Source organism: Podarcis tiliguerta, assembly GCF_965153285.1.
Source record: "Podarcis tiliguerta genome assembly, chromosome: 16".
NCBI lineage: Eukaryota > Metazoa > Chordata > Lepidosauria > Squamata > Lacertidae > Podarcis > Podarcis tiliguerta.
Window position 1 is genome coordinate 34,303,112 of NC_139549.1, and position 19,244 is coordinate 34,322,355.

The 19,244-nt window shown below is 43.9% G+C and overlaps 1 protein-coding gene across 50 annotated transcripts in view; it reads right to left on the minus strand.

Moving 5' to 3' along the window:
* Positions 1–19,244, minus strand: part of EP400 (E1A binding protein p400) — a 76,588-nt gene that overhangs the window by 37,837 nt on the left and 19,507 nt on the right. For 28 of the 50 annotated variants that reach the window (XM_083418053.1, XM_083418067.1, XM_083418046.1 and 25 more), the window contains 16 exons: positions 18,108–18,248; positions 17,501–17,582; positions 16,867–16,919; positions 16,064–16,121; positions 13,448–13,537; positions 12,031–12,132; positions 10,676–10,869; positions 9,831–10,008; positions 9,559–9,695; positions 6,682–6,851; positions 5,738–5,912; positions 5,473–5,609; positions 4,355–4,541; positions 3,288–3,454; positions 2,357–2,523; positions 517–774 (listed from right to left, as the gene is read on the minus strand). In XM_083418053.1, coding sequence (XP_083274179.1) covers positions 517–774; positions 2,357–2,523; positions 3,288–3,454; positions 4,355–4,541; positions 5,473–5,609; positions 5,738–5,912; positions 6,682–6,851; positions 9,559–9,695; positions 9,831–10,008; positions 10,676–10,869; positions 12,031–12,132; positions 13,448–13,537; positions 16,064–16,121; positions 16,867–16,919; positions 17,501–17,582; positions 18,108–18,248 — 2,296 coding nt within the window. The remainder of the gene's footprint in view (positions 1–516; positions 775–2,356; positions 2,524–3,287; positions 3,455–4,354; positions 4,542–5,472; positions 5,610–5,737; positions 5,913–6,681; positions 6,852–9,558; positions 9,696–9,830; positions 10,009–10,675; positions 10,870–12,030; positions 12,133–13,447; positions 13,538–16,063; positions 16,122–16,866; positions 16,920–17,500; positions 17,583–18,107; positions 18,249–19,244) is intronic. The other 22 variants (XM_083418054.1, XM_083418057.1, XM_083418049.1 and 19 more) reach the window with 2 other exon arrangements.

Below are 19,244 nucleotides of genomic sequence, written 5' to 3' on the forward strand. Positions count from 1 at the left end.
AGGCCTTCTTAGCAGGATGAAGTTAGTGTTTTCAAAAAAAGAAAGAAAAAAAGAAAGAAAAGAGAGTCAAATTAGGAAGAGGAGAGCTTTGCAGGAAAGAAAAAAGGCAGGGGGAGTAGAAGTTGTTTCCGGGTCCAAAAGAAGTCTGGCCAGCGAAGGAAACATGCAGAAATGAAGAGATTAAGTTGACACCGCTAATGTTATGTCCACAGCATTTTTCCCCCTTCTATTATATTTTTTTCTTATCCAAATTTGGGACCTTTCTCCATGGTCATATAAGCAGTGGAAAACAGTGAGCAAGGCTACTCAGAGTGAGGGGGGGGGGGGAGTTGTGTTTAAAAAAACAAAACAAAAAAACCACAAAACAAGCCACCACAACAAAATCATTCTGTACACATTTTTTTAGGGTGCCTAATAACTTAACCTCAGGGAAGCTTTGGAAACAAAATAAAAATAAAAAAGTGGGAGAAACCTGTAGAGGGGAGGTGGGGTGGGGTGGGGAGTTGGGGCACTTACTAGGCAACCGTGCCTGAGCCTGAGAGGTCAATACCAGCCTCTGAGGCAGCACACTCTGTTGGATGGTGTGCGGGGGGGCCTGTGGCTGGGCCTGGCCTAGCTGTAAGGCCTGCACAGTGGTCTGACCCCGCAGTTTCGCAGGATTGGCCGGGCTAGTTGCTGCTGTGAAGGTCACTGCTGGCTGCTGTCTTGGAGGAGCACTGATGGAAGACTGAGTTGTCTGAAACTGTGGAGCTGCGGAGGAGACGGCTGCGGAGGCTGCAATCAATAAGGTTGGGTTGTGCAAGCTGTTAGATTCAGTCCGCTTTTTAAGGGTTATAGCATTGGAGATTTTTTTTGTAATTAAAAAAAAACAAAACAAAACAGCTTTTAGGTACAGAAGTGCTGCAAAATCCTCTGTTTTCACAGGCTATAACAACAACCAGCAACGTAAATACCAACTGGGTCACAGAAGTCATGGAAAACTACATGTGTTATCAATTAGGCCCGCCTGCTCATGATACACACACACACACACATACACACAACTTTAGGTGGTCACAAAATCATCAATCGGCTATTAGTTTGTTTCCACAGCCGTTAGTATTGTAGGACGTGGGGTTCTTGAGCTGTGCCAAAGATGAGCTGCTCGGACAAAATCTAATACAAAAAATCAAAGATCCCGATGAACAAATTGGAATTATGCCCCCGCCCCACTGCCAGTATAACTAAGGCTGATAAAATCTTACAGTGCTCATTCTCCGAGCTGATGGAAACACCGGGGGAGTGGAGGAATATGGTGCAAGCCTTCCAGGACTTTGCAAGCAAAAAGAGTGGAGACTTTAATATCCTGCATTAGAAATCTCCCCCCCCCCCCCATGCATATGGTATCATGCTTCCCAGGGCAGTGAAGGTGAAAACAGCATACTAAATATCAGCATCTTAAGAAGAGCCCTGCTGGATTAGGCCAAAGGCCCATCTAGTCCAACGTCTTGTTCTCGTGGCAGCCATCCAGGTGCCTATGGGAAACCCACAGGCACAACCTGAGCACAACAACTCTCTTCCCAGTGACTGGTATTCAGAGGCCTTAATGTTCTTCCCACCTCAAGGGTTCCTTGCACATAGAAAACTAGCACATCAGCAAACAGGCTAGGCTAGAATGCTTTTTCTCAATGTGGCAAGGAGCTCTTGCCATGGGAAAGCATTAAAAAAACAACACACAGTTCGCTAACCATATCCTAATATTGGCATAGCCCCGAAAGAACTGTTACCAAAGTAGTATGTTTGTCCCATTAACTGGTTCAAAAGCTTTCAGAGAGAAGCTCGTGAAAAATCGTGGAGTGGTCTCCACTTGATCTCAAAACGAACTGTTGTGTAGGCCTACGGTGCATCGTTTTTCAGGTGGCAGAAAAGGTCAGCACCCACAAAAAAGTGGTGTGGTCAGGACATAGCTTAAATCTCTTCTCAGGGAGGCTCAACTCACATTTTGAGGACCACAACTGCATGCAACTAAGAGCCAATTTCAAACTGCTAAAACAGGACCCTGCTTAGGTTGGAAGGCAGCAAACCTAAGTCAAATACTTCGCATTTCACACACAAAAATTCCCCGTCAACCTATTTTGGGCGGCTTTCTGATGGCGTGGTAAACACAGGTAAGAGTGATGAACAGAGTTTGAGAGGAAGCACGTACACCATCACGACTGTGTTAAATTTCACCCCGATCCACTCAGTGCACAGCTTTAACCTGGCAGTTTAGTTGTAAAGAAATGGCCATACTTGTAGTCAGGTGGGAGGACAATTTCAATTTATCAGACTGGTATATGACAATCTGAGACCCAGAAGAAAACTAGAGTGGCAATACCTTTCGTACCTTGATTTGCAGACACTGTAGCTACAGGTGACCTTCCACGCACTTGCCCCTGTTGAGCCACCGTAGCTGTCGTCACTGTGCGCTGTTGCACTTGAGCGCTGGGGAAAGCCGCAATTCTGCCTTCAGGCTTCTGGCCATATTGAACGGGTTGGAACAACCTGAAAAGGTTGGGCATCACTTCATTATTACCTCCTCCCACAAGCACAACACTAACAAAACTGAACAAAACCTCATTCTGAATTACAGTTTTGGACAACAGAACAGAAGCACTTGCATAGCTTAAAAGTACAACATGGGACGTGGTTATCATCACAGTAAACAGAATGTTTTGAAAGTAGCTTTTACAAATCACCTTTCAGTCACAGGGCACTTAAAGCAGTGCACAAGAAACATATAAACTTTAAAGAAAGAAATAGACACCACTTTGCCCCCCTCAATGAAAAATATGTGCAATTGAGTCCCAGTTTATTGGAACATTTTTCCATACTGCCTTTTAGGGCAAAACACTTCTGAAGGCAGCTTGCAAACATAAATAAAACATTAAAAACAGACAAACCCAAAGCCTCATTCCAATAAAACTAAACCATTAGAAACAGCAGTCTAAAATCATTTCACAGTCCAGCAGAACACTCAGTAAAACCCATGTAAACTAATTGCATTACTCCCAATGTTAGCTTCCCTTTCTTCTCCTCCCATCTGTACCTCACCCTCTGCATCTGCTCCACAAGACTCACCCCCCCAGCACTCTGGAGTACATTTGGGGGGCACACACACACGGAGGGGGGGTGTTCCCTCCCTTCAGAAATAATTTCCAACCAGCAGCGACATAAGCCATTAAACAGTCGAATGCCCAGCTCAATGCCTCAACTGAATAGCTGCTCAAATTAAATGGTTTTTCAAGGTTGTTTTAAAAGCTGCATACCTGCTTGGCTTCAACTTCACTGGATTAGGCCTTGGGGGAGGCAGAGGAGAGGTGTATATTTCCTCAATGAGCTTTCTGGTCACTTTTTGCTTTGGCAGCACTTGTGACTCATACAGAGTCATTTTATTCTCAATCCCGATCAAATCAAAGAGACTCAGGTCAGTATCCTACAGGTAGACAAAGAGAAATTTAAAGCATTAGTACCACTCATCCGATCATTATCATTTATAACCTACTCTTCTGTTCACAAAACAAAACAAACCCAAGAAACATCAATGAAATAATAATTTAAATGGTAAAAACCCACCAAGTTAGTTACTTGAAGTATTTTTGGGGGCACCTTTCCAGACAGACTTGTCGAGGCAGCGTACCACATTATATGAAGAACCATTACAATTCCACACATTCAAAAATTCAAACAGTCAATGAAGGGCCTAATTAAAAATATTAAAAAGTGACAGGCTGCCTGAATAGAAATTGTTTTCAATTTCTGTATTAAAAGCAACAGTGAATCTTCACAGGGAGAGTGCTGGATCCTGATCTCTGAATTCTATAGATGAGGCCAGTTCCCAACATTGTGCTACTAACTATCTGATGAAGATGCCATGCTGTTCTGTGCAGATAGAAACAGACTTGTAAAGATCACCCTCTACAATGCCCTTGAGTAAAGCAGGAATGGTCATAAAACAGATAATTAAATGGTCGGTCTGTGAGCACTTAAAAAAGGATGCTGAGATTACTAAGATCCAGCATGGGTTTCATAAAAACAAGTCATGCCAGATGAATCTCTCTTCTTCTTCTTTTAAAATAGAGTTACAAGCTTGTCAAAGTTTGGTCTTGCTGTTCTCCCCTCCCATCACTGCACACGCAAGGCAGTATGTGGCCTGCAGGTTCCATGTCAAAGTACTCTTGCAGTCCACTTGGTATGAAAAGTTGGACCACCCTGCTCCAGATGCTGCTGAACTACAACTCCCATCATCCTTGTCCCATACTGGCAGGGGCTGATGGGAGTCCAAGAACATCCGCAGAGCCACGGCTTCCCAATCCCTGTCCACTGTTTGACTCACCTTCCAAATATCACGTTCAAGTGCTTTTAAGACCAGCGAAGCAGTTCTATACTGCAGTGTCTCTGAGACATAGGAGGAACTGGAGAGCCGAGGGTTTATCAGATCAGGATGGTTGCAGATCTTCTGAAGCTGCATCAGAACGTGAAGAACGCTGACAAAATGCCCACTTTTTAGAGCATCTTGGGTTCTGCCAAAGGAAAGAAGCATGTCAACTTGAATCAAATGTTAAAAAAGCCCCGTGAAACATCCTTCATCACTTGAACCAGTGTTTTATGGCTGTGGTGCAGATTCTCAAACGCTAATTTATTACACAGTACTTGTATCCCACTTTCTTTGGAAAGCTCAAAGAAGCTTACATGAGACACAAGGCAGTCTCCTATCAAAACACTAATCAGATCCACAGCAGCTTAGCTTAAGCAATTCTGCAACAGTGGGCACTCTTCTTAGATCTGTAGTGACAGCATTTTTAACACAGGTACACACATTCCATACTGCAAGTCTCCACACCTGATAACTGAAGAGATGCAGCCCATTCTACCTCATTCTGAGCATGTGTTGACCAGGACTCACACGATTCAATTACGGTTCTAAAAGCGACGTTAAAATTGTAGCTAGGATTCCTTTCCCCCCTAACCCTTGCTACAATACACTGACTAAATCCTGACTTAATATGCCAGAATATACATGAGTTATGTATGCTCTTTGCAGCCAGCCTGTTCCTCCTTTCACACAAGAAGCTAAGCAAACCAGGAACCCACTAGTCAATCATACTTTCCTGTTACGTGCAAACCATCTAGGTTTGGTTAAAGGCTTCCCAAATGAGCAAGATTCAGAATCCAATTTTTAAACCATGTTTCTGAATCTGGCTCATTTAGAAGTCCTCAACCACACTTCCTAGTTTGAATGCAACATGAAGTTGTGATTCCTGGTTCATTTTGCAGCTTGCACAGGAGGAGGAATAAAGCAGCAACAAGGCTTTTTGTGCAGGTGCTTACAACTAAACTACATCCTATTATTTGAAGGTGGCTAAAGAGTTGGTTAGCACGTTAAACGCAATCTGAAATTTCTGCATTGTGAACTGCATAAGCAGCATGTTCAACAAGTTGCATATCTCATACCCTGGCTGCAGAATGACATCTTCATACATCAGTTTTTGTCTGTTTGAAAGCCGACACTTAAGCACGTGCTCGTATTTTTTGGTTAACTGCTTTTCAACATCTCTTTTCGATCTTCGCAAAATAAACGGCTGGATCATCTGGGGGGAGGGATGAAAACAGAAAAACCAAAGTTATCATAACTATTGTCTTCATTAAATTAAAACATATTACTAAAGCAAAGCTGGGAGAGCCATGCATGCACTCAGACAAAAGTCAGGTCACTCACTCGGTGTAACCTGATGACAAGTTTGTGGCAGTAATCCTGATTCTCCTCATTGGCTGCTTTTACTGGGAAATCCAGGTAAGGTTTGGAGATTCCTGGAATCAGGAAGTGCACCATGGTCCACAATTCCATCAATGTGTTGTGCAGAGGTGTATCAATTAGGAGCAAGCGGTGCTGGCTGTAAAGAACAGTTCAAAATGATATGAAGGGACAGTTATCCCACTGGTGTCCATCTAGCAATTTACTAGAACTAGTAAATAAAATCAAGAGGGGGGAAACCCCACACAGGTAAAAAGGAAACACATTCAGGTCCCAGTTAAGACCAGGAATTAACAATAAAGTTGCCATGTGATTATCTATGCCTGGGTCAGGTTTCCCTTAGAAATAGCAACTGCAATTGGGTTACCCAATTAGAACTGAAGCGGGGTGGGCATTATTCTAACACAACTACTCCCATTTTCTCAACAAAAATTACACTGCCCAGCTGCTACTTGACTGCAAAGGTGCCAACACGTCCGCTCTCTACATGCTGTGATCCAGATCTATCTCCCTGCAGCTGTCTTCAGAACAGACAATCACATGGCAAAGATATAATCTGGCCCTGGCCTTAGATGTTATTTTGAGAACTCAGTATGATGGGAGCAAGTCTTCAGCTTATGCTCATCTGCACTCCAACCTCTCATGTAAGACAGTAGTGACCTGTACCACTGAATACTGTGCTCACCTGTACTTGGGATGTCCCATTTAGCAATTTCACCCCCCTTTCAACCCATAGATTTCTTCCTGGTCCAAACAAGGATCACACAGCCACCATGGCCAACTGTCAGGAATAATGGGAACTGAAGTTGTTCGACAATATCTGCAGGACCACAGGCTACCCACCACTGTCCTAGACCAACATAAAGCACTAGGAAGTGCAAGGTGCAAAACTTCTACATGTGTCAGACCTGCGGAGACTGAAAAGTGCTTCCCAGTGTTTCTCCGTCATGTTTTTGATCTGTTGCATCTCATCAACAATGAGGTACTTCCATCGCATCTTCGTGAAGGCTTGGTGGCCTTTGAAGAGCTGCTTGTAGGATGTGATGCACACATTGAAGCGGTTGGGTTCCATCCACTCCTGCAAAAAACGAGGGAAGGAGATGACTATACTTGTCAAAACTTTCAGGCAGAAGGCAGAACTTCCCAAGCCTATGGCTTTATTCAAAATAAGGGCATTCATACAGTTACACGTGTGGCACCAGGCAGGCAAGATGGATGAAGAGCAAGGGGGTGGTGAATATCAGTGTTTTGGCTGCTCCCCCTTTGAGACAACTTGAGGATTTCCCCATGCCTTTTCTTTCCAGAAATTTCACTGCACTTTAAAGCATACTTGCTAAGGATACATACATACTAAGGATTTAGTACAGCGTCAGAGAGAGTAACGATTTTTTATTTTTACTGGTCCCTTTGGATGCGATTGACAATGTTCACTGGTTTTTATTATTCCATCTTATTGCTCTGTTCTAAGCTGCCTTGAGGATGTTCATTTAAATAAATATCCATCAGCACACAATACACTTTCTTCCCTCAGGCAGGCCCCTGCCCTTTACCCTGTTTAGACTCTGCAAAGGGATGGGGAATTCCTGCAGCAGCTCCTTCCCAATGAACTGCAGCTTCTTCAGGCAACAACGAATAAGCAGGATCTACCCGGCAAAGGGGGTCACTGAGCCCAGGGATAAGAGAACAAGTTTTGCAAACTGATTCCCTAGCTGAAAAGATACCAGACAGCAAGGCTAGGAAAGACCTTTGCCAGCGCTCTTGAAGAGAGCTACTGCCAATCACAGTAATGAACTGTTACGTCTTACAGAATAAAGGCACCTTCATACGTTTGTATTGTATTTTCTTGCTAAGGCCCCTCGCGAATGTAAGGTACGCAAAAAACATCCAGATTCGGGACAAGAAATCATGCCCATTTTGCCTGCCTTCTCAAGATTCTGACTTGAGAGCAAGGAAAAGTCCTGGCTACCTCAAGGGCTAAATAATTTGTTGTTAAATAAGCTTGCAAACCCAAATCAAAATCCCTGTTGAGGTGTGCAGCTCCATAGATAAAACAGGAACATGGGAAACTACCTTACACCAAACTGCCTTAGCAATGACAAATCTAGACAGCATCTTAAAAAGCAGAGACATCACCTTGCCAACAAAGGTCCGTATAGTAAAAGCTATGGTTTTCCCAGTAGTGATGTATGGAAGTGAGAGCTGGACCATCAAGAAGGCTGATCGCCAAAGAATTGATGCTTTTGAATTATGGTGCTGGAGGAGACTCTTGAGAGTCCCACGAACTGCAAGAAGATCAAACCTCTCCATTCTTAAGTAAATCAGCCCCGAGTGCTCACTGGAAGGACAGATCCTGAAGCTGAGGCTCCAATACTTTGGCCACCTCATGAGAAGAGAAGACTCCCTGGAAAAGACCCTGATGTTGGGAAAGATGGAGGGCACAAGGAGAAGCGAACGACAGAGGACGAGATGGTTGGATAGTGTTCTCGAAGCTACCAGCATGAGTTTGACCAAACTGCAAGAGGCAGTGGAAGACAGGAGTGCCTGGCATGCTCTGGTCCATGGGGTCACAAAGAGTCGGACACAACTAAACGACTAAACAACAACAAAATCTACCTCAATCTTGTCTATACTGACACACAGGGGCTCCCAGAGTTTTTAAACCTTTGGAACGCTCCATGGAGATGCTGTGAATTGAACTCCAAGCCTTCTGCATGCAATGGAAAAATTCTACAACTGAACTACTGACCCTTCCTCTTGGTCTAAACTACTACAGGGGATCTCCTGCAAGGAGCCAAATCCACCAATACTGAATTAAGTGCTGCTCTGAGCAACTCTAAGGAAGGTGGGGGGCGGGGGGGTATAAATGCAACCAATTTATTTACTTACTGCACTTATATCCCACCTTTTTCTCCAAGGATCTCATTGTTCTCCTGCTCCTCATTTAATCCCCACAACAACCATGCAAGGTAGGTTAGGCTGAGAGGCAGTGCTGACCCAAAGTCACCCTGTGAGCTTCACGGCCACACCGTCCATACCCACAGATTGTGGAATGTGGACTGTGTCTCATGACAGGGGTCAGAAGAGGCCTTCAGGTCAATGGGAGGCAGTTATCTCTGTGAGTTGGCACCATTTGCTATTCAACAGCCCAGGTCAATCTGCCTCATCCCTCTGGTGCATGGGTAGGAAACCTGTCTCAGCCTAAGGGCCACTTTTCCTTCTTTGCAATCCTCTGGAGGCAAATTGCATGTGGCGGGCATGGCCAGAGGCAAAAGTGGGCAACGAATGTGAATTTTTGCCTTTGTACAGCATGCTAGTTTCTACACATACTTACACACCCTTCTGTATCCTCTATCCAGGCAAGCAAGGGGCATTATCAGATTTCAAGGAGACATTCCAGCTAAGGAAAACTACACAGTGATCCAGTTAAAAATTGAGCCCTGGGAAGGAGATCTGACCTGCGGAGATTTCCAAAGGCTAGAGGCCTGAAGGGACACATTTATCTGCCAGGTCTGATGCTCCCCCACTCCTCCTTTACAGGCAAAAGCCTGGAACCTGGGGTGTGACATCCAACTGCCAGGGGCCAAAAGAGCCTGAAATGTACATACACTATTCCTAATATATTGCACATATATTTTGGATTTTAATTTTTGTAAGCTACTTGCTTGCTAAGCCAATCTCAGCTGGAAGATGGGGCATAGCTATAGTGAATGAGAAATATAGGTGGAATTTTGCTCAGCCGTCAGGTGTTGAATTATGTTTTTAAAAATATCTACAGAGTGCTGTACCTGTCTTTTTGTTCGAAGTTCTTGCTGGCTGCCAATGTAGAGCAGGATTTTCAACCCAGGGCACCATCGCTTCAGTTCAAGCTCCCACTTCAGTATATTACAACTCCGAACAACAATGAGGTGAGGGCCCCAGTCACCTGGCAAAGGGAAGAGAAGCAGCAGGATGTAGGAGAGCTGTTCACTTCTGAGGAGCCCAACGCTGGCATGAAAGCCAGCCCTGGACCATTTCCCATTTCAGTAAATAGTAGCCACAAAGCAGAGGGCAGGCTTACCCTCATTACACGCCAGATGTGCAAAAAAGGCAATAACTTGCACCGTTTTGCCAAGCCCGGCTTCATCTGCCAAAATGCCATTGAGATTCTTCTTGTACAGCTTGGCAAGCCAGTCCAATCCGATCTTCTGGTACTCTCGAAGGGAGCCGTACAGGAGGGGAGGAGTGTTGTATTTAACCTGCAACAAAATGACATGCAGCCCCACACTTTAAAAACTTCCAAGATTCCTTCACAGGACAACCAGCAGCTTTTTACTAAAGTAGTAAAGTTTGTTTCTAAAGATCTAGACAAGTTTTCCCCTTCTCAAACAGAATTAGTAGTAGTATACCGCCCTTCATCCTCAGATCTCAGAGCAGTTCACAAAGAACTTGCCCTGGATGCCGGTGGATATTTGTTTTTAAAAATATGGGGTAATTCTGTATAGCCCACCGCCACTTTCTATCTAGCAGCATTAACCCCACCATTGCAGAATTCTTTCATAATACAAATGTTAAAGGAATTCCAGGGGCACTCAAATGGTCAATTGAACAAAAATGACACCTTCATATCAATTCTTAGGCTTCCACAGAGGAAACAGTTTTGTAAGATTGCTGAGCACTCAAACTAAAGATCACTTTTGCACTTGTAAAACTATGGATTCGGGGGTGGGGGTTGCAAGAAGAAGGCAGCAGATGGGAGCAGTTAAGACAGCAATCCTGTGCATACGTATCTGGGGGGAAAGTGTAGTTAAACATAGCAGGTCTCACTTCTGAGCCAATGAGTTTAGAATTGCACTGCAAGAATGCGGTGGGGACATCTCTACATGCAGTCAACTGTTTGCCACATATGGAACAGAAAATACATACCGAAGTTGTGATCCGGGCGCTGCCTTTTGGCAAAAGCGCTTCTGCTGCAGCCGCTACCTCTGCGATGTCCCTCCCGTGTTTCTTGGTAGGAACTGCTCTCTCGGCGCCCTTATACTGATCAATGCTAAGGAGAGAGTCGATCAGGATAACTTCCTTCTGGACACTTTCCCTTTCAGCTGTGTGGTCTTCCATCTCTGCCAAAACGATATACCAAATAATCAATTTTGCACAGGCAGAATCATCAGAGTAACACCTGGACATTAAAATATTTCTGCACATACTAGAATCCAAGACAGTGGATCCAGATGAGAATGGGATCATAAACAATAACCCAGTGACCTAGATCAGGAAAGGGTAACCTGTGGCCCTCCAGATGTTTTGGAGACCAACTTCCATATACAGCTCAACTAGCACAGCCAATAGGCAAGGCTAGTGGAAGTTGGGAGCCCAAAAAGTGAGCCACAGGTTATCTACCCCGCCTGGTTTAGATGGCATTTCATCTCAGCATGCAGGCTTTCAGGAGACAGCATGAAGCCATTCCACTGTCAGGAAATATAGTGTAGAGCTGGTCTTGGATTCACTGGGTGGCCTTGAGAAAGTCAGTGTTTCTCAGACTAACCCACCTCTTACAAGTTGCTGCACTTCTAAACAAAACAGTCAAGAGAACAAAATAAAAATTAAACAGCAGAATTGTGAAAGGGTCTTTGGAAAAGGCCAGCACATTCGCACTGCCCCACCACTGAGAAAAAAGGAAGAAATCATGCTTTGTTAAGTAATGCAGCCTGATCCTTGGTGGCCACCAAACAAACCAAAATGCATGGGACAAATGCACACTGACTGTAAGGATCCTGTGCACATGAGTACGTCCGATACCTGTTAACATGCATAACTGAGGAAATGTTGCTAATTGTTTACACATGCTTTGAATTCTCTTCTCTCCTTTGTCTTCCTCCCCTGCAACCTTCCTAACGTTAAAGCATGAGCAAATACACTGTTGGTATATTGTAGCAGTTTAAGAATGAATATCCCCTTATAGTTCAAATTTACAAGGTTGCAACTAGGTGGTCTTAAACTCTCATACTCAGCTTTAATTCCACCCATCATCTGCGATAAGATTATAATGCTGACAGAGCCGTTGCACGGATTCCTAGACAGAATCCTCTGAAAATTCTAAAGATCTACATCAATATGAAGTATTATTATAGTAACCATCCCAAGGACACAGGATGAAGGTAGGCTACTTAAATTTAAAAGAAAAAAAAACACATCTGCAGAACTGTGGATGCAACACTTTCTCCCTAAAAAGGTCAGAGCAGCTCAATGGCATTTTGGAATGAAACGCCACCAAAATATACCTTCTTCACTCGTCTCTTCTTCAAGCTTTGGCTGGGGCCAGTGAAAATTCTCGGCAAAGGCACCTTCATACATCTTCACCAAATCATCCAACGACAGTTCGGCTAAATGAGATTGAAAAAGCAAAGTGTGATGCCGTTGAGGTTACTTAGCACCAAAGCAGAGCACGACGAAAACCATTTTAGACAGGACAATGTTATTTTTAAAAGGGTACTTCCTAATTAACATCCACGCAAGGCTTTCATGTTAACATCAACAGAGCGCTTTTAAAAAATGTTTCACAGATGGATGGAGCGGTGTCATTTTGGAAGGTATTCATTTCTAGAGCAGAAAATACTTTTTTTTTTGTCTGCATTCTCAAGCTTCAATTTAATTAAGATCACAAATGAGGTCAAATGCCCAGGCTCACCAGAGAGCAGAGTTCCCACAGACATTGGGAGGGCTGGGAGAGGAAAAAGAGGACTCATTCACAGATGCAGAGTCTGACCAGGGGGAAGGTGGTTCAGCCTCCTTCTGGATTTCTTTTTCTCAGCTACAGGGGCATTAAATCACGCCACTCCTTCCCTATCACCTCTCTTGAGTTTTTGGTTTTTCCCAAATGGATCTCCATGCTCCTTCCACAGCTGGTCTCATAAGTGCTCAAACCAATACGGAGTAGTATGACCAAGTCTAACCAAAGGAGCATCTATGGATGATGGGAAGCGGAGGGGGAGGGTAGAGAGAAAGACTCCTGATCTGGACTAACCTCCTTCGTTACACACACAATAATTTAGCATTATGACCAAACCAGAGGTTATGGCTTGTTTCACACAAAACAAACCATAGTGATAAGTCAAGGTTTGTTCTTGGTTTGCCAGCCATGATTTGTTTGGAGCAAAACAAACCACAATTCACTGGTACAGATGGAAGACTAAGCCAAGGATTGTGGTTTGTTTCCCCGTGCACTAGCAGGGAGGAATGAAACAACATAAAGATCAGCGTGTTCACAGTAAACCATTCGCTATGTGTGAACCAGACCATCATGCATTTCTTATCTGTGCCATGTTCCAACATATGAATTGGAAAGCGTTTTGAACTCCAAGAGTCTAGCCTACCACCTCTCCAAATATATAAGAAGTCAACAAGAATATCAGTGATGCTAAGGCTGAAAGCGTAAATGGCGTTTCCGTGTGCTGCACTGGTTCTGGCTCGCCAGAGCAGCTTCGTCACGCTGGCCACGTGACCCGGAAGTGTCTCCGGACAGCGCTGGCCCCCGGCCTCTTAAGTGAGATGGGCGCACAACCCTAGAGTCGGCCACGACTGGCCCGTACGGGCAGGGGTACCTTTACCTTTACTTAGGGCTGAAAGCAGCATACAAAGAGAAAGGGATATATTCTCAGTCATTGAGTGGAAATGCTATTCAGAAGTCTTTGGACTCACCTTCCTTTGCCAAAGTGGATAGCTCACTTTGATGATTGACATTGCCTTCTTTAGCTTCCTGCTCTTCGATGGTTTCCTCTTCATCTTCAACTAGAAGACAACACAAATTCAATGTATCAAGTTGAGTGTAGGAAGCTGCATGGTGCTGGCGAAAGATTCAGCTTGTCACCTTTAGCATTACAATATATAGCCTTCCCACCCTGCCCCTGTAAAAAGAACTAAAAATCAAACATAGTGCTAAAGATACACCCATTCATAATACATGCACCTAAGTTGCACTGCCATTAACAGGGACCAGCATCTCCAAGAGCTGGGGTCCCCACGGCACCCCCAGATACGTACACACACTTACCCTTAGCACCAGCTAAGATGCTGATATTCTCTTTAAGTCTGAAACCTTTTAAAGTTTGGAACTTTTTTATTTTTAAACTTGGGCAACAACTGGACTGGCTGGAAAACAATATGTAGCCAGTGTGGTGTAGTGGTTAAGAGCGGTAGACTCGTAATCTGGGGAACCGGGTTCGCGTCTCTGCTCCTCCACATGCAGCTGCTGGGTGACCTTGGGTTAGTCACACTTCTCTGACGTCTCTCAGCCTCACTCACCTCACAGAGTGTTTGTTGTGGGGGAGGAAGGGAAAGGAGAATGTTAGCCGCTTTGAGACTCCTTCGGGTAGTGATAAAGCGGGATATCAAATCCAAACTCTTCTTCTTCTTCTAAGCTGCCCTGCCTTCTTCCCTTCACGTATTTAAAAGGAAAGGGAGAGAGTGGGGCAGCTGGAGAGGAATCTGAGCTTTCCACCCTCCTGCTGAAACTCCTGGTAAAGGTGCCATTACCCAGTAAGTTTGAGAAATGGAGGCAAAAATAGGGTGTGGCTTTCCCCCTGACCTTTTGTTTGCTGCTTTTTGAGAAGGGATGCTTCCTGCTTTTTGTGTATGCCTATTTTTATTTATTTTTATTATGAATGCGGCAGTAGTGTATATATTGTTGGTTTGTTTCAGAGGAACTAGCTGCTGCAAAGGGAGTTGCCTGTGCTTATGTGGGGGAGCACATGTGGTATCTTGCCTGCTGAGGGGCGTCTCTCTGAGCATGACCAGTATTCCTTTAAGTGAAATGGGCACTATGTGGTGCCTATAACAGTTTCTCATTATTTCGTAATGTGCCACCAGGCCCCAAAAAGGGTGAGGACACCTGGATCAAGATTTTCACTCGAGGACCTGTTCCAGGACTTCGTGCCTTCAAAGATGAGGCAGGCAGCTACCAGACATGACATGACCTTCTTCATGGTCATATTCTACATACTACTACATCATCATCTAATTAAATTTATACACCACCCTTCAGCCAAAGATCTCAGGGCAGTTTAAAATAGAAAAACACAAAAACCACATACCATAACAACAAACAAAACAATAACACACACACACACCGTTTAAAAGGCCATAGATTGTTCCACCTGTTTGAAGTGGAATGTTTCCGCCTGGCGCCTAAGGAGATGTAATGAAGGTGACAGGCAAGCCTCCTTGAGGAAAGCATTCCACAATGGGAAGCCACCACCCATTGTCTCGTGGAGAAGGCACGTGTAGAAGGACCAGAGTATAATCACAGGGTCCAGGTCAATTCATATGGGCAGAGATGGTCCTTGAGGTATTGCAGTCCTGAGCCGTTTAAGGCTTTAGAGGTCAAAACCAACACTTTGAGTTGGGCCCAGAGACTAATTGGCAGCCAGCGCAGCAGAGCCAGGATTGGAGTTATATGGTCAAACCATCTTGCCCCAGTGAGCAAACGAGCCGCTGAATTCTGCACCGCTTGAAGTTTCCAAACCAGTAATTTTGTGGCATTTAACAGATTTCTGTATTTTTAAGCTGTACTTTTCTCTCCCTTTCTTTCCACTCTAAAAATTCACTAATTCCTTTGGGTTTCTGGTGTGGTTTTTCCATTGTGATAGCAATTTAAATTATTCTAAGCCACCCTTGGGAACTGCATGGCTGAAAGGCAGCTATGTGAGTTCCAATCCTTTACAAAGTCAAAATGGCACCATCCATGGACAAGTGGGAGGCACTGACAGGGTCAGGGAACTCACGAGGTTTGCAGAAGTACCAACAAATCTTTAGGAAGAATACCTTGAGGTGACAGTCCCCACCCCCTATAAGAGCCCAGTGAGCACTGAGCGTGCTCAGTAGCCACAGAATTCTGACTGACCTGGTGGGGAACCTAGAGATAAGGGGAATGCAATGGAGCATCGGGAACAGGAGCTTTCCACACCTCACCATTTTCTGCAGGCCCCGTCTGTTTTATCAGATTTACAGAGAAATGGGTGAGATCAGCTGAGATTAAAACAGTAGAGCTGAAAATTACCAAAGTGGTGCCTCAGTTTACGAACAGCCCTGTTTACAAACTATTCAGTTTACGAACTCCACAAAACCGGAAGTAGTGCTCTGGTTTGCAAACTTTACCTCGGTCTATGAATGGAAGCCGAAAGGTGGAAGGGCACCGGCGGCAGGAGGCCTCATTAGGGAAAGCGTGCCTCGGTTTAAGAATGGATTTGGTTTAAGGACAGACTTAAGGAACGGATTAAGTTCGTATACCGAGGTATCACTGTATATTAAGTGACCAACCTTCATCATCTGTCAATGAAGTGCTTGCCTTTCTTTTTCTTCCAGATGTCCATGGCCCCTGAAAATACATATAAAAGTTTCCAATAAATTTTAAAAGCAGCAAGGGAATTATTGGTATACATGCCGCACACAGTAATATCTAGAGGAGATCTCTACCTAACACTTCCTGTTTGAAACAAGGGTCCCTAAGTTTAAAGTCAAAATGCAATTACTTCTTTCTGCTAATTTCATCAAAGGGAAGACAAAAGATTCCTACAACTCAGGCATAATTCCTTGTATTTGTAAGATCCAAGCCCCATCCATAAAGTGGGCCAACTTTATGTCATGACTGGCAGCTGGAAAACTAAGAGAGACATCGACACAGCTCTTGCTTCTTGCTACATTTCACTATTCCAAATAAAACTTTGTGAGGATCTTAACCAAGCTATTGAAACACATTGCTTCTATGGGTCAAGAGGACAGGAAAAAGATACATGTCTATATGGGCCTCTCTCTATAAATCAGAGTTGGAAAACCACTCACCTGCAGGCCTAAAGAGGCCCACCAGGACTCCTGCAAGACTGTTTCACCTGCCCTACACTTGACACTATATATGATCAGATGCAGGGCAGGTAAAGGTCGGGTTTGGGTGAGAAGGGTTGTGCGCAGGGCTTCCTTAGCACTGACGATCAGCTAGCTGATCGTCAGCGCTAGGGAAACAGTGTACAAAAACTGTGTCACCTGACATCCCATGGGATTTAGTTAGGGGACTCCATGATATACTTTGCTATTTGCAAAAGCCATTAACCTATAGAGAATCTTACCACGTCTGTTTCTTTGTCCATAAGAATATCTTCTAAATGTCTTGCATCTTTACCTGTAAAATTGTTAGGTGTTATGCCTCTTATAAGTCACTAAACACTTCCTGCATTTATTAGCCTAACATTTATATTTCCTAGAAACAAGGGGAAAATAAATACATAAAAACAGACAGGACCCAATGCTACGTACTCTTGCACAGTAAAGAAGAACAGGTGACTATTCGTTGAGAGACCATAGGGTTCATTGTGAACCTTTCGCAATTCTCAATGCAAATACAAGAAATATAAAATGTTAAAACAAATATAGAAGAATAAAAAACTGTCTATAACTTGCAATGTAAGGGAAACACTTAGCATTGCTTGTCCTGTAAAGTTTGTATTAAAAAAAAAATTTAACCCTTTAATAAACAAAGATTAAGGCAGCACTAGTAGGAACAGCATGGAGAGCAAACAGATTAGGGTAGTTGTTTAGCTAAGGCATCTCCAAATGTACTGCAGAATGCAAAGGTATTTACACCATTCTCAGTATACTACCGTAGTTATCAGCGGGCATTCTATCTTTGAGCAACAACACGCATCCTGCAATTTATGCAGCGGCCTTGTTTGCAGAAAGCAATCCAAAAGTAGAAATTCTTACCTCTCCTGGAATGTCGTTGCTTTAAATTTAACGCTTTTCTCCTTTTCTCTTGAAATTCAATCTGAAGCTTTATTTCCACAACCTAAAGGTGGGTATGAAATGTGACAGACAGAACCATCAGCTAACATTGAAGACCTTAAAACTATCTTAGTGGAGATAAGGCGGTTGTATCCTACAATTCAGGGCATCCGATTTTTACTTGTACTCCTCTATATACTGCAACCCTCCACATCAGCAATGGAGCAGCTGCCAGCACTCTGCCCCCCCCCCCTTCAGGAGGCAGTGAAAAAACAACAAGATGTGGAGAAGATTTAAGAGCGCCAAGGTGGTAAAAGAGACTGCCTTACTGCTAATCGCTGGAAGCCACTCAAAGAGCCTTCAAATAGGAGGTTAAAATGCTTTAAATGAAGTATTTGATATTTTAAACAAATAATTAAACATGACGTGCAACGCAATATATACTGCATGTCTACTCAGAAGTTAAGTTTCACTGGGTTCACAACAGGACTTATTTCCACGCAAGGTTTTATTTTGAAGGATTGTGGCATAAGGCTTTAAAAACCAATACCGCTTGACTGCTGAGTGGCAAAGAAAAAGAAAGCACTACCTGCTCAATATTAGACCAGAAATACTCTATTTCTCTTGCGATCGTCGCAGCAATGCGCCTCAGCTTGTTCTGTTCTTCTTTCCTGGCCCTCTCTTCGTTAAGCTTCTTTTCTTCATGGTATCGAGCCACAGTCCGGACCATCTAATAAAAATAATATCACCGGACAATGAGAAAGGATTCTTCCATGCCAATACACTTTTGTTTTTTACAACTATGTGTACGGCCATTTTAGCATATGTAATTATCGAGTAGCCAGCTTCCAGGAAAACTGCTGTATTGCAGGTTAGCCTATTTGTTCATCCATTTCAGTACTGTCTGCTCCAGACTTTCCTAATCTGGTGCCCTCCAGATGTTGTTGAGTCACAGCTCTCATCACTCCTGACCATTAGCCACAGTGACTGGGACTGATGGGAGCGCAGAGTGCAATAACATCGGGAGAGCACCAAATTGAGGAAAGCTGGTTTTCTGTGGCTGGCAGTGGCTCTCCAGGGTCCCAGGCAAAAGGTTTTCACACCACCTGCTACCCAATAAATTAAACTGGCAATGTCAGGGACTGAACCTGGGAGCTTTCATGTAGACTGGGGGTGGGTTATGGGCTCCACTTTTGTGGGACTGAAAAGCAAACTGTCAAGCGAAGGCAGAAACAGGGAATTTGTGGAAAAAGAATTAGACTTTGTCAAACATAAGAGGATCCGGAAAAACCAAAACTAGGTTTTCACTGTTACTTCTGAAATTGAAACAGAAACTCCCTAGCATGGAGGACACTGAGCCCTCCTTGTCACTTAAGCTTTCCCAGCATTAAGAGCTTACTGCAGGCTTTGCTCTTTGTTAACAAAAGCCATTTGGGGGCTTACACGCCATATTAACAACAATCGTATTAACCATTTGTTAGGGGAGACCAGGAATTTCAATATCACAACCAGGAAGGAAAACCTCCATTATACTCAAGCACAGGAGAAATTTTAAGAAAATAAAAAATAGAAAACCTAAATTTGCGAGGCAAAAGAGCCGCCATGCCTATAGTCTGGAAACAGTGCAGTCCCTCAGAACAGAACTTGCCTATTCCTATTCTAGCTGTAGAGGTTGGATCCAGTGCTGTCACTTGAGGCTCAGGTGGCCTTGGTGGCACAGAGTACC